This window comes from Dreissena polymorpha, chromosome 13 (genome assembly GCF_020536995.1).
Source record: "Dreissena polymorpha isolate Duluth1 chromosome 13, UMN_Dpol_1.0, whole genome shotgun sequence".
In the NCBI taxonomy this organism is placed as follows: Eukaryota; Metazoa; Mollusca; class Bivalvia; order Myida; family Dreissenidae; genus Dreissena; species Dreissena polymorpha.
In genome coordinates this window covers 66,508,530-66,524,541 of record NC_068367.1, presented here as the reverse complement: position 1 = coordinate 66,524,541, position 16,012 = coordinate 66,508,530, and the positions used below count along the sequence as shown (strand labels likewise).

Below are 16,012 nucleotides of genomic sequence, written 5' to 3'. Positions count from 1 at the left end.
ATATAGTACTCTGATAACTGATCATTTTGGCATCTGTGATGTAACACTGAGACTGCCTGAAGGATAATGTTTTTTTACTTACAACTCACATTTTTGGTCTGAAACGCAATAACAAATGCGCAGTTAGGTATACATATGTGTGTTTTCTTTCTTATGTTTTGCAAAATATTTAAATCAACGTTCTATTTCCCCACTTAACTGGATTATTGCTAAGAAGAGACTTTCTTTAAACGTTAAATAGCATAAAAGCGACAGTTTTCTCCCTGATAAGGCCAGCATTTTTAATTTTTTTGTTTTACGGGAAATTTTTCAAAAAAATTGAGTCGGGGGGGATAAATAAAAATAAAAATAAAAGCATGAAAAGTGAGCAGTCTACCAAAAAAATAAAAATAAAACTGTCTAAACCGATAAAAAAAATTATTTTTGAAAATTTAAAATTCAGCCAATTTACCCTTATGTATACTTGCATTAACCTTTACGTGTTTTATATATATCTCATTACACTGTTGTAGAAGCTTTTTATAATAATAGTAAACATATTTTTATATATATTTATAGGTAAAAGCACCTTTCGCATGTATTATACTATATTGCTTTAATAGGGACTATTAGACACGCCAGGTGTGTAGTGTAGTATAGTGATTATTAAACTTTTGTTGAGTGTATATCATATGTATGTTTATAACAAATATAGCATGCATTTGACTTTAATAAAAAAAGACTTGAACACGTTTTACATTTTTTAATAGCTTTAACAACCAACTTTGTAACTTTCATCCATGGGTGGAATATGCACACTAAAAATACTCTTTAATATACAACAGACTTGCTTTAAATCATAGCTTTAACAACCAACTTTGTAACTTTCATCCATGGGTGGAATATGCACACTAAAAAATAATACGATAATTTGTATCAATCATGAGAAAAAAAAGAGCCAGTAACAGGAAAATGGACCTTAGGACGATTGCGACCGTTTTGGCTCCAAAAGAGCAGTCTGATCAGGATCCAAACATGAACTGATCTTGTTCCAAACTTTGGGTAGTGAAAGTTCTAGTACATAAAATGTGAATATTTCATTTAAGAAACCGAGAGTTATACAGTTTAATATGAAAACATGTGCTGCATTTCATTTTTTTATTCAGAGAGTTTATAGTGTTTATATATGTAAAGTGAACACAAAATATGTAACGTTCATATCCATTCATATCCATGATCAAGAAAACTATCAATATAATGATGGCTTAAACAACATACATATTATTTTTCACTATGTCCTTAATTAACAAAACAATAAAAACATGATGACTTACAAGGAACTCAATATAAGATACCATACAACAGTTTGTGTTGCAATCGTGCTTCCACCTTTATCTCCCACATATAAACATCTCTGAATTCGTAACATCTAAATTACAAAATTTGAAATACAAATCCAACAAGTGTTCCGCAGTGGGAGACATATGCCCTCAATCGAGGCCTTGACCGTGACCTTGACCTAGTGACCTTAAAATCAATAGGGGTCATCTGCCAGTCATAATCAATGTACCTATGAAATTTCATGATCCTAGGCCTAAGCATTCTTGAGATATCATCCTGAAACCATTTGGTGGACGGACGGACCGACCAACATGTGCAAAACAATATACCCCCTCTTCTTCGAAGGGGGGCATAATAATTATCAAAAATCATTTTTTGAAAACAACATGTTTGATGACAACAATACATCTCACAAAACAAAATCAATATCGAAATGTATTTAACGTTTGTATTTGTAAATGTCACTTTACACGAGTGCAAAAATTATCCTAGAAAATCCAGAGAGTAAAAGGTTGGACATTTATAATAATTGCATGCACATGTGTAATTATTTCACAATTGGTTTGATTGGTAACATGTTCTATTTTTAAATATTATGAATAATAAGAGAATATGGAAAAAAGATTTTAAGTAACAATGACCCCACTGGCCCAAAATGCAATTCATGGCTAGGTACCTGTTGTTGGCCGAAAACCTCAACTTTAATGTCTAAGTACAAAAAGTACAATATTAAAGGGGCATACTTCTGCTAAATGGCAGGTTTGATATATATTAAAGGCCTTGGAGTGTATCTTATCATGGTGATCTCGAAAACATGTATACAGTGTTAAGTATGCAATTCTAAATGTATGACTTTAGAAGAAACAAACATGTAACTGTTGCAGGCAGTACAAGTACAAAAAGAGGAATAATTGTGCAAAATTGGTTTTCAGAGTTAAAGAACTTGGTTAAACATTTCACACAATATCAACAAACATATGTGCGTTTCCATTCCATACCTGTAGTAGATACAGTGCTAAACATACAGAATTGTGCCCTGTACATGTACCACAAAATAACTATTGGGTAATATCTCTGTACATCCTAACCTTATAAGTAGGGTCCTTGCACTCAGCCCTTACCCTCAAATCTCTTTATAATTAAACAATAATCCATACAAAAAAGCAGGACAGAAGGACACACAGAAAGACTGAAAATTTGATTGCAATATTGCCCGTCATAGGCGGCATAACAAAAACTGATACAGTAGCACTTTGCTTAGCGTGGGCGCCAAATAGCAAATTCATGAGAACATGCTTAAACAATTAAGATTCATCAACAATACACTTAATACAATGCATTTAAAACATGACTATTATGAAATAATGCTTTTAAGAAATGCAAGTATATAACAATATTATCTGCTTTTTCAATATTTACAGATAAGAATAATTGTTTTATGACACATAATTAAAAAGTCTTATCATTTATTTTGGCCAAAAAACTACTTTGGCAAGATTAAAAACAAAGCAAATACATACTTATACTGCTTAGTATGACGAGATCCTTTTTGGTTATAAAGTAAACAAGTTGGTTCAAACAAAGCTTACTTGATATTGAAATGTTCTGCCACAACAAACTATTGGATTTATTATATTTAAGCAATCACTTTGACATCAATGATGAAAGGGACTTTTTCACTTTAATACCCTGGTAGCCTAATATATGTCAAAATATGTGTCAAATTACATGCTAGCATAACATGACAAATATGTATCTATTTTAAAACATGTATATTATAAAATGTTACACCACACAAAAAGTGTCAAAGAGAAATACAAGTATAAATATTGTCTGGAAAACAATTATTAATAGTTTAAAATCCTGATATGAAACAACTAATACAGTAACTGACTAGAAAGTAATTATACTGATATGGAACAATTAATACTGATTTGACTTCAGGGCTTGACTAGAAAATAATTTACACAACTAAATATGGAACAACTAATACAGTACAAAAAGAAGCAATGACTGAAAAATGAGTACTTTATATATGTCATAGTAGTAAAAAACAAACATGGAATTTGTCAGTATAATGACGGCACACAAATCCTACATCTATTTTAAAATTGTATTCTTGTTTTTTACTGGAGATTCGTATGTCCTATGTTTAAATTTATCAATTAATAAAGCTTTTAATGACAAACTTCAATACATGCCAAAATCTGAGAAAGGGCTCCTTTTATAATAATTCAAATTTAAGGACTTTCGTTGTTTCTTTGTTTTCAATGCTAAGCAAGTTTTTACAGGCTTCATTGCTTTGCATCCGACACAGATGGGCCGAACAATTCCAAACGCTTCCTTTAGTTTGTTAACATCAGCGTCATCAACCACCTCCGTGTCCCCACAATAAAAACAAATATCATCGAACTGCATTGTTTTCCCTGTTAAAATGAAAGAGCTAATTCTAAATATACAGAGAGGATTTGGAATAACAAAACAATAGTAATTTAAAGAAATACAATTTAAGAAGTTAAGCATTTATTTTGTTCATTCTTGATTATTTGATTATAAAAGACTTCACATGGAAATAATTGACTTGAACACAGATTTTAGGAAATTGACCAGGTTTTAGCTCATCTGACTCCAACCTAATGGGTGCAAGTGTAGCATTTTACATTGCCACTCACAGACCAAATCAAAATTAGTCTGCTACAATACTTTTTGGTTACATTTTATGCATTCGAATGATCCATTATTTAAGATTATATATATTAAGTATGCTGACCTGCATAATAAAATGACTCTATTGGGGAACTGCATGAGAGCCCTTCTTTGACGATGATCTTGTCTTTGTGGACGCCGGCGTGAAATAGAGGGTCTCCGCATATGTAAATTAGCTCTTCTTCGACCCGACATATGGACCTCTGCTCATCAGTCTTCAGCTTTGCTGCACTATACACAACCCTCCTCTTCCCACATTCTCTACACATCACGTTGCCCCTGACTTTCGCTGAATGCAAACATAAATTATTATTATTATTTAAACTAATGAATGTCATAAAATGTCATAATATGCACTGATTTTAATCATCGACTGTGTTGGGGGTTTAATGGTGCACAGATTATCCAGCAACACACTCTGTTCCGGTGACAAATAGTGATTCAGTAAGTGACAGCTTTGAAGAATTGTAAACAACATGTCGCTTCCCACATTCACAACATGTGATAAATGCTCCTGGCTTAAGAACCAAACTGTGATGGACTAGGAAACCCATCAAATGTAGAGTACTTGATATGAAAAAGACTAAAATTGACACCAAGATCAACTATAAACATTAACATTCGTTTAACAAATGAAACTTACTGCCAACAAGGACATTTTTGAATTTCTTGTCTCTGTCAGATGTGGTCTGAATCTCTGCTGCACTTGGTCGACCTGTGTCCTCTGTTTCTGTTCCATACTGAGTTCTGCGAAATCTGTATATTCACCATCCTTCATAATGGGATCTGGGACAAAGTGTAGGTCACTTAATAGATGTTCTGGTATTCTAGGTGGATTCATGTTGCAGTATGCACAGCTGCCAGAAGTACATTTCTTAATCTGAAATAACAAACAATAAAACAATTCTTAAAGGTTGAAGGAAATGCAATCAACTGCTCTCTCACTGTATTAATATATCAAAATGCACAATGTTCAAACCGTTCTAATTAAAATTGTGTACCGTGTCCTATCATAACATTGTATAACATAGCATTGTCTAAATGTCTGCACATAATAAAATCAAGAAACAATATTAATGCCAAATTTGCCGGTATGTTTCAGGTGTTTTATCTGTTTAAAAGTGTTTCACCCTCTTCACAAAGGCCTTAAGTATATATAACTACCAATGGCCTAATTGAAAACTTAATCTAGATGATGTTACTAAAACCTGAAACCTGATTTAAGGTCACCGTGGTGTAAGGATATGGTGTCCACCTAGCGACCGGGAGGTCATGGGTTCGATCCCCGCTGTGGGAGCGTTCTTTCGATCTCCCATATAGACACCTTGTACTGGTTCTAGGCCCAGGAAACGGACTTGAGAGCATTTTTAAAAAGTAGGAATTTCTTTCTATGCAATCGAGCTAAAATAAATAGGTTTTAACTAATACCTGAAACATGTAATGCCTTTTTCTGCTATGATCTTCAAGGAATGCTGTAAGACGTTTAGAGTTCCATGTCTTTGTATCATCCATTTTGACATCTGGATCAATGACATGTATCATGGAACTGATATTTTCCATTTCGTCAGCTGAAGCAGAGGTATGCACATGAACCTTTTCCAGAGACCATTTCAGTTTAGAAAATCTGTTCGTAACAACAGAGATGGGCTCATCCATAGCAGTTTTGTATGCTTTCTTCAATGAATTATTTCGCTCTGCAGCATTGCGCAAAGATTTTAGGGGAGACAAAGAATTAATCTGCATTTCAAACTCTGGACTCATCTTCCCTCTTTCAAGAGACACATTTTGCAGCCCAAGGTTGAGGGTGCTCATCACTCTCTCTGCTGGATTGTGGTAGCTTTGAGATGGAGCTGTTCGAGCTGCCACGATCATGTCAAGATCAAGTGCAATGAACTCACATAGTGTACTCATCTGTACACTTTTGTAGTTAGTACGGTGGTCAGGACCCCCATCAGTGTACCGTACAAGGATTGGCTTATCAACTTCAACCCCATCGTGACTAAAAAATTCATGCATAATTTTGACTGTTTCTGTGCTATGGCGAAGAGGAGAAGAACTTTGGAACACTTTGTCTTTCACCGTGACATGTACAGTTCCCATGTAAAAACTGTCTAGAGGCGATTCGGGAATATCCACTTGGAAACAGACTGAGGGAACAATGCCTGATACATGAAAGTCATGGTCCAATGCTACCACACTGTTTCCATTGGCAACTAAAGCACGGTGATGGGATCGCACACCGGTAGATACAGCATGGCCTGGCTCGCCAACAGGAACAATGGCCTTGTCATCTAGACACTGAAACTCACAATAATCACGCCAGGTCACGGCAAAGGTTTTCAAGTGGCGGAACAGTTGCCTGCAATATCCTGAATCAACATGCTGCACACGTAGAAGTCGCTGTTGTACAGCATATTTAATGTTGAATTTTCCAGTGTAGTAAGCAGCACTTTTTTTAAAAGGATTTTGCGGTTGGAAGTTCAGCCTGATCCAGGAACAGGATGGTACTGGGGTTCCAGGTGGGAGTTTTGCCTGAACTTGATCTCGTAACTCTTCAACAGATATAGCAAATGGCAGATACTGTGTGCTTGTATGTCTCCTTTCATGTACTGCAGAATTTTCATCCATGATTAGTTTCTGAAGGGCTTCCCAAAATGGATCATATTTTGGATCACATGTACTTCCATTATCTTTTCTCATGTCATATATCAGTTCACAATCCTCTGCTTCAAAGAGAAATTTCACAAACCGTTCATCAATTTCTTCTGTTTCGTTTGCACTAATCTCAAAGTTTGTAAGGTACCTGTACATGTCTCTAAGAACGACTGGCGCGATTTTTACCTTTTGGTACCTGTCAAAGAAGTCCTTCCTCATTCTTCTGGTAGAGTATTTCACAATGTCATCTTTGATTAGATTAACTATTCTAATATTCTCGCTGGGCACATTTTTGGATTTTGGCAATTCAGGGTCGGGTATCTTCCAAACAACTGTTGTGTTTCCTATGTAATTACCATGTGTGTAAGTGAAAACATTCACTGTGGACGAAAGCTCTATCTTACTTAACCACTTCCTTCTGTCCTCCTTGGACTTTGGTTCGAACTGTAATAGGTCCATCGGGATGTAGTCACAACATGCTTTTAGAGCTAAGTCTAAAGCAGAGTAGTCTTCCCTTACAGAATCTACTTTGTCACAGTTACTAGTGTCCAACTGTCGTTGAAATTTCTTATGGGTTCAGGTGATTGGTGGTTGTTATTAGAACACTTCTGCATGCCTGTCATGAATTTGTGATACTTACTGAGATCTGTGATTAAAAGGTCCATAATCTTTTTCAATCCTGCTGAAGATGGATTCTCAATCCATGGGAGCATTAGAATATCTGAAATACTCTCTATGTTTTCCTGTAGTTCTACTGTATTCAGCTGTAAAAAAGAAGTAAATCAAAATATTTTGCAACAAGATTAGTTAGTAAAACATCTATGCCCTTCAACCTGCAGCAAAGTATTCCATGTGACCTAGACCTTAGATCTCTTCATGTGAAAATCATTTTTTATAGGGGTCATCCTTTGTCATGTCTAACCAGCATACTAATAAATATGATCCTTATAACTTATTTCATTATACATTACAAGCCCCTGTGACTTTCACCTTTAATCTGATGACCTCAATTATAAGTGGCATCTTACTTTCCACCCAAGTTTATTACAACTTCACCAATATACACCAAATTGTCAAATACTTATTATATCAGTGGAAGCGAATTTCCAGTTTCAAGCACGTGTGACCTTGACTTTTAACTTGTTGACCTCAAAATTGATGTGCATATCTCTTCCTATCAAGTAATCAGGATACCATTATGGATGATTGTAGGTCAAAGCATTCTATATGTATAATGAAGAAACTGATATGAGCTTGTGTGACCTCGAAATTTGACCAGGTGACCTCCAAATCAATAGGCATCTTTACTTTCTCAGAAGTAACCATTATACAAATTTTCATGATCTTAGGTCGATGCATTCTCAAAATATCTTGCAGACACAAATTTACTATGACAAGTCCCTGTGACCTTGACCTTCCTCCCAAGTAGCAATTAAACCAATTCGCATTCTTGTACATGTATGTCAAAGCATTCTCTAGATATCATCCAGACACAAAAGGTCTACAAACCGACAGACCTACACATACAAAGCATCATACCCCTTCGAAGGGGGCATAATAATGTGACAAGCTTTTTAACAGAAAGGTAGGGTCATGACCCATATATTTATTAAATGTATCAACTTGCAATGCAAAATTTTGTCATACCAGTGAATCAATTTCATTTCTGGTAGTGAAATATTAAGTATTTGTTTAAAAATGTCCGACTGGATTTAAGAGCAAATAATTCTTTTTTTATTTTTATTTTTAAATCAAATAATAAATAAATTTGTCATGGACAATATTTGAGATCTCAAGTATGTAAATTTACTTTTAATTAATGTTTTATATCTTCAATAAGAAGATATTAAAATATGGTTATAAATTTACAAGTCATTCAAGTATTGTTTCTTACATAATCATGACATAGTCAGCATATTTCAAAACTAGCTTATGACACGTTTAATTAGTTTATACCTGGGGTATTTTCTTCTTCTGCTCTTTGAGTCTCCTGCAGCCAGTGAATGGCTGAAAGACGTCTGGTGGCGTTATTCCCCTTGTCTTTAGACGATCCCAGAAGGGATCAAAGTACCACAGACAATTAACCAACTTTCCAACCACCATTTTCCCTGTCGTGTCTGCCTGTTCCTGTGTGAAGCCCCATTGCTTTTCTTGAAATAGACGCACCAAACAGTTGAATAGCTTGTCCTTTTCGTTGTTTTCCACCCTGGATTTTAACATAAACATGACACATATTTAAAGCCACAGATTATTAAAAGCTTAAAAGTTAACAAGAGGTGTGTTTGTCAGAAACACAATGCCCCCGCCGCTTTGATTTAAATATTTTTGTTTCTGATTAATATATCCCTTCTAAAAACTATTACTGCCCTTGTAAAAATTATTTGTACTTGCCAAATGATAAATATAAATTATTTCCCTGTAAAGCTTGTTACTTCCCTTGTGTTTTTTTACCTTTGACCTTGAAGGATTACCTTGACCTTTCACCACTCAAAATGTGCAACTCCATGGGGTACACATGCCAAATATTAAGTTGCTATCTTAAATATTGCAAAATTTATGGCCAATGTTAAAGTTTTCAGACAGATGGACAGACAGACTGATGGACAGACAGTTCAACTGCTATATGCCACCCTACCACGGCATAAAAACTGAGAGGCGAGCATTATTAATTTTATACTTAAAATGTACAACAATAATTAATCAATACAAAACTTTTTTGACTTTAACAATTAAACTTCCAGAATCATATGAAAGCAATGCTTAAAATAGTGATATGATTTTCGCACAAATTTTATACTGTAACAATATATATATATATATATACACAATTTGTTATCAACAAAACAACATGCACAAATGTACAATTTTGTTTTCGAATGAATGGCGTGAAATAACACATTTACCTTAAACCCTAAACAATAAGCGTTTTATATTTAATTTGGGATGAAATGGTAGAATATAAAGATGGAAATTAATTCCAGGAAATATTGAAATGTTAATAACTTGAAGTACGCCCTCTTGTACTAAACTTCACACACAAAATCCAACAATTTACATGTATAAACATATCATGAAAATGTTGACCAACTACAAACCAAAGTGGAGGGCTTGATTTGTAACAGCGTCTAGATGTCATCATAATGTCAAAAACGTTGATGACAGGCGTGCATTCTTCCTCTAGCTCAACACTGACATCTTGAACTGTGATGCTTACAGTCCTTGATCTACAATATTAAGATATTAAACTTCACAAAACAATCATGTAAAAATATAGCAGACACGTGCAATAAAGAACTGTTAATGCCTGGGTCAATTTGTTACATCTGAATTAAGAAACACGGTATCTTATCGCAATGAGGGAATGGGGCGAATAGAAATCAGTTTAAAAAGCTCTAATTCAAGTTGTTATCCCCCGCCATAGGCGGAGGGATATTGTTTTGGCGTTGTTTGTCCGTCCGTCTTTCCGTCCGTCCGGAGCCATATCTTGGAAGTGCTTTGGCGGATTTCATTGAAACTTGGTATGAGTATATATATGGATAATAGGTAATCGTCGTGTCTGTGACAAAGTTCTAGTTTTATATTGTACTTTTTGTGGGGGAAGTTATAATCACAAGGTACCATGACCCATTAACAGGTACCAGTTTTTGTTTTGCCACAATAAATTTACCAAAAATGGTCAAAAGGTACCAGAAAGATGGTTAAAATGTTGATCTAAAAACTATTTATATATTTTATTAAAATATATGGAAAAAATGTTTTGTTTTAAGCTTAATAATGATAAATTAAATTGGCAGTGGCTAGTCGTATGGCCCTGTACGGGTAGACAAGAGGCTAGCCGTACGGTCCCATACGGGTAGACAAGAGGCTAGCCGTACGGCTCTGTTTGTATAGCCTTTCCTATGAAGATTGTCTAGCCGTATGGATCTGTTCATATAGCCTTTCCTATGGAGATTGTCTAGCAGTACGACTTATAAAGTATAGAATTGTCGTTCAGTGCTTTTAATCAGTAATAAGTTTGTTTAAGCTCATAGAAGTTAAAAAATTCTTCATCTGTTACAACTTCCTTTCATGTAATACGGTTGCTTATTTGATTCTTTAATTAGCCGACGTTCCTAAGTAAGGTGTGAACAAATGTTTTAATGAGTTGCGTCATCGATATCATGAAATTCAATGACGGCAGCCGTCAAAGGTAGTTCTCAGAAATTGAGTTACACAAATAATTTAATTCGGTTTATAATTTGATTCTTTAGTAATTAGCAGACATTCCTATGTTAGGCGTGAAAACTGTTTTCAGTGTTTGTGTACAGTTTTTACAAACGTATGATTCTGTAAATAATGTATAATCTAGATAAGAGGTATAGCTTTTCTTAAATGATTAAAATAATAAAAGTTTGAATATGTAAGTACGACATAAAATGAACATGGTGCTTATTTTCGGTATAGATTGAGAAAGTTGTACATTGATTCAAGCTTTTATACACCACAAACTCTGCGTTTGATCAAATTTAAGACAATTATCATTGTTTCCTTCGATTTGAGCTAATTATTACTGTATATATCGGTGGATTGAGTTAAGTTTGTATATGGTGTGATTTCTAGTGCATCGCGCATGGCAATTCTTTAAAGTGACCTGATTTAAGATATGAGCAACTTCATTTGTCATACATGCGAACAACAAAGACACGGATAAGCCTGTGTATTCACACTGTCTAATCAGCGTATTTTTTGCCACTGCATCATTACTATAGAAATTAGTACAAATTACAAATTTATTTGTTTGCATAGTCGACATTACTTGTCGTGAAATGCTGCCTCATATTGTGAAAATAGGGTATATAACTTTTATCAAGTGCTATTATCTAAAAGCTTCCTTTTATTTGTTTTGTTATAAACTTTTCTCATTGTGATATCGCAATTTTCATTGACTTAGTTAAGATTATTTACTATATATTTATTGTTTCATTTAATATTTGCATGTACAATGAGTATTTATATACTCCATAACTTTGATATCTATTGATTGTTGTAATTGTTGTTTGGCGAAATAAATTTACATTTTCATATCTCACTTGTTTACACCCTTTATATACTATGCACGAATCGGATTTCCAACCACGACGAAACATAAACCAGACTGCAAATTCCGTGACAACTACTACACGAGCCAGTCTAAAGGCTAGAAATTTCGGAATCTGCACGTAGATCAATAATTAATCCATATACTTATGTGTCATAACAGCTGTTTGGCTAGACAATCTCTGTAGGAACAGCTATACGAATAGACTAGCCTCTTGTCTACCCGTACGGGGCTGTACGGCTAGCCTCTTGTATACCCGTACGGGACCATACGACTAGCCACTGCCAATAAAAAAAGCGTGTTAAATTAGTTTATTTGCTACTATAGTGAAATAATGTCACTTCCAACAGCCTTGCTGTTGGGCTAGCTCTTTAGCGACGTAGTTAAAGTGTCGGACTACCACTCTGGAGGTCGTGGGTTTAATCCCCTGCTTGAGCTCAGTATTTTCACATTAATGGCGACGAGGCAAAAAAGAACTGTGAATGCGGGAATGGGTCTGAGCTGTTAAATGATTTCTGGGAGGGCCATGCGGATGCAAGACATGCTGTAGGGGGAGGAGTGTAGTGAAATAAGGTCACTTCCAACAGCCTTGCTGTTTGGCTAGCTCTTTAGCGCATAGTTCAAGTGTCAGACTACCACTCTGGAGGTCGTGGGTTCAATCCCCGGCTTGAGCTCAGTATTTTCACATTACTACTGTGTCAAGAAAAAATAATAAAAAATTTGGAATTCATAGGTTTGGATACTATACGCCTTTTCTGGTGACTTTGACCGACATATGAACATTCGGACCCAATGTCATTTTCTTCAGAAGCTGTGTTGCATATGTTTTTCTAAATGAAGAATATATATGGGTGGGTGGGGAATGGGATTATTGATGCAAGTACATGTGGTCCAGTACTCATGTTCATCATAAAGAAACGTAAAGTAGTACTTCTTGGACATTTTTGCGATGTTGATGTTTATCAATAAAAATATTACAGGATCTACATTTTAATAAATATGCATGTTTATTAAACCTATCCATAACTTTTCAACACATCGAATGTTATTGATGGCGACACCTCTGCATCGTCTGCAAAAACGCTAGTTATTTTTAAATTTGTATTACTTAATATGGGAATAATGTCAACGATTTTGTTCAGAAGATTTACTTTTCTTATTGAGATAGTTTCAGTTCCGTTTTTAATTATTTTAAATTTGAAATACGCTACGTCTGTCTCATTGTTGTTTAAATCCGCCATTTCCGAAATACAATATAAAAATCATTTGTTAAGTACTCACCGATTGGCTAATAGCGTGTGGTATTGGCTGCAATAGCCAATGAAAATCGCTGACGCTTTACATGTGGACTGCGCACAACGAAACAACCCGTATTATAAAAACAAATTGTGAACAACACTTTCGGCAAACTGCAAATTTTTATTTTTAGTTTAGGAAAAACTACCAGGTCGGCGGGTGATATGTAAATAAAAAAAACTAAAGTGACTTTTATTTTTATTTGTATTTGTCGAAAAATAGGGTTGGTCGCTCCTGTAAAACAGAAAATTAAAAAATGCTGGCCTAAGCCTCAGTGCAGTCTTTTAAAACTTTTCCAGGATTGTCATGTGGTGTTTAATTTTCATTGATATTATGTAGTCGAGATTTTATTTGATGAGTGTCATGAGAGCTTGACAATACCACGCTTGATATATATTGTGTTTCTTTGCCATGGTTTTGATTTTGCAACTCTTTTCAGAAATTACACAGTGGTCACCTTTTTTCAGATATTTCACAGTGGTCACTGCACCCACTCCCATTCCTACTGGACGTTTGAGCTTAGCTGATTAAAATGGTTGTTCAGGGTCTGGTCTTGTCAGTTATGAAATGGTCATGAACCTTCGCTTTGTTGACATTACAATCATACTACAGTTATAGGTTGACCTTTATATGACTGCACTAACTATTCAACCATTTAATCAGTATTTGTTATGTTAGGTCACAGTTAGGTCACAGTTGCTCCCATTTAAGGCATTGAACGTCGGTCTGTCAAAATTGTGGTTTTTAACACTACCAAGAACAGACTTTTCTATCAAACTTTTTTTAAGAACAAAATTGGTAAAAATAATATTGCAAAATAAGCCATGTTAAAAAAAATATTTTTTTCCAACAAATTACTGGGTACATGAAAACAAATAAACTTTAATACCCCAAAAATAAGTGCTAAAATAAGAGTTTTACTTAAGAAAGAAATTTAATAGCTTTTTCTGCATTTCAGGGGTGCTTATTAGGTACTTCACTTTCCCTGAAGACTGGATGTTATTTTGAATTGGAGACTTCCTTGAAACAAATATTCCATTAAAGCAGAAAGTATTGTCCCTGATGAGCCTGTGTGACTACCGTAATAATTCTATGTTTTCTTTTATTTTTCATGACTCTTAATTTTCGCACACACAAGTTTTCGTCCATATTTAATGTCTCTAAGTTTTCGGACAATATATTTAACAGCGCTATGTTACCAAATTTCAGTCCTGTTTTCGATATCTAATGACACTTCGATCATGGGGTTTTACAACCAGATTAACATCATAAAACATAGCAGGTGCATGCCTGAGGGCAACGGACCATTACATTTGCGTTGTGGGGTAAATAACCTTGTAAACCGGTATTAAAGAATGGTTTCGCCCGATATAATAAGCGTTATGACAATTACCAGGGGTAGTGGCAATTAACAATTCAATTATTTACCGCAGTGGTACTACACTTTCTCAGTTAAATAACTGTGACAAATACGAAACGCTTCAAAGTGTGATGCACCATATTGCATGTTTTACGAACAATGGAAGGTGTTTGACAACAACTATCGGAAATTAACAAACAAAGAATTCATAGTTTGCTTGTTTTTATTGCGTTAATTACAGGTTCATACTAGCGAGTATCGGTACATCACATGCTCATCTTTGAACTCGTTGGTCAAAGTACAGCCTTGTAGTATCTTTCTGTCAAATAAATTAAGGATTTAAAATTTCTTTAAATGCAGTGCAAACATTTATAACTGTTATTTATACTATACGGCATGGTATTTTACAAGCGCGTGCTATTACCGGTAGTCGTTGATACAATTTACGCTATTTTCGGACACTTCAATATTCAACTCTAAGTTTTCGGACATCTGTATTTTGTGAATATTTTTCGTATCTAAGTTTTCGGACATGAAAAAAAATAATTATTTTTAAGTGTCCGAAAACATAGAGTAATTACGGTAAACTAGGATGACACTTTACGCACATGCATGAAACCCAGTTTTCTTAAAGCAGAGGCTTAATTATTTAGGAGATGTTGTAGACAGGGTGTGAAATAGTATCCTTGTTGATGCAGCCATTTCTTTCACAGTAAACATCAAATGACATCAGCACATATATCAAAAGATCAATCACCTGTTAAATATGCTTATACAAATCAATACTGCAATATTAGACCTGTTAGACAGAGGGCAGGGCGATGGTCATTTATTTGGATTTTGTCATTCCAGGATATTGACATGGTCTGTGCTGTAGTGAAATAAGGTCACTTCCAACAGCCTTGCTGTTGGGCTAGCTCTTTAGCGACGTGATTAAAGTGTCGGACTACCACTCTGGAGGTCGTGGGTTCAATCCCCGGCTTGAGCTCAGTATTTTCACATTAATGGCGACGAGGCAAAAAAGAACTGTGAATGCGGGAATGGGTCTGAGCTGTTTAATGGTTTCTGGGAGGGCCATGCGAATGCAAGACATGCTGTAGCGGGCGTGTCTGGGCCTTGAAACATTAAAAGGGGGAGGAGTGTAGTGAAATAAGGTCACTTCCAACAGCCTTGCTGTTTGGCTAGCTCTTTAGCGACGTGGTTCAAGTGTCAGACTACCACTCTGGAGGTTGTGGGTTCAATCCCCGGCTTGAGCTCAGTATTTTCACATTAGTGCATATACATAATATTGAGCTAAATAATTCTAAGTCTGTAATAAATGGTACATGTATTCAACTCAGCTCAGCCCATAAATTGCTACTTGTATTTTGAAAATAACTGTATTGTAAATTTCTAGTCTGGTATCTGCATTTAAATGACTGAAATAATGCTCAAATGATGAAATATTTAACAAACAAACACAGAATAAAAGTTTTTTACTGGTAAAGTGAAGAATTGTTATTTTATTTTTTTCCGGAAATGCTGAATATTTGTTGCCAATTTGTTCATGAAAACAATATACACAATTTTAGGTTCTGCAACTTATACAAGTATTTGCT

General features: G+C 35.0%; 1 protein-coding gene and 1 pseudogene across 1 annotated transcript; both read right to left on the bottom strand.

Annotated features, from left to right (window-relative positions):
• Window positions 1–727: 727 nt before the first annotated feature.
• On the bottom strand, window positions 728–6,626 carry LOC127856088 (uncharacterized; annotated as a pseudogene).
• Window position 6,627: 1 nt separating this feature from the next.
• LOC127856092 (uncharacterized) lies at window positions 6,628–9,324 on the bottom strand. Its single transcript, XM_052392084.1, has 2 exons — window positions 8,638–9,324; window positions 6,628–7,445 (listed from the first exon to the last, which is right to left on the bottom strand). The coding sequence occupies exons 1-2, from the start codon at window positions 8,905–8,907 to the stop codon at window positions 7,206–7,208; spliced, it is 510 nt and encodes a 169-aa protein (XP_052248044.1). The 5' UTR covers window positions 8,908–9,324; the 3' UTR covers window positions 6,628–7,205.
• Window positions 9,325–16,012: the final 6,688 nt, after the last annotated feature.

Coding starts and splice junctions, on each gene's coding strand:
- LOC127856092 (XM_052392084.1), bottom strand. CDS start 8,907: ATGTTTATGTTAAAATCCAGGGTGGAAAACAACGAAAAGGACAAGCTA. Junction 7,446..8,637: donor AGAAGAAGAAAATACCCCAG/GTATAAACTAAT, acceptor TCTTTTTTACAG/CTGAATACAGTAGAACTACA.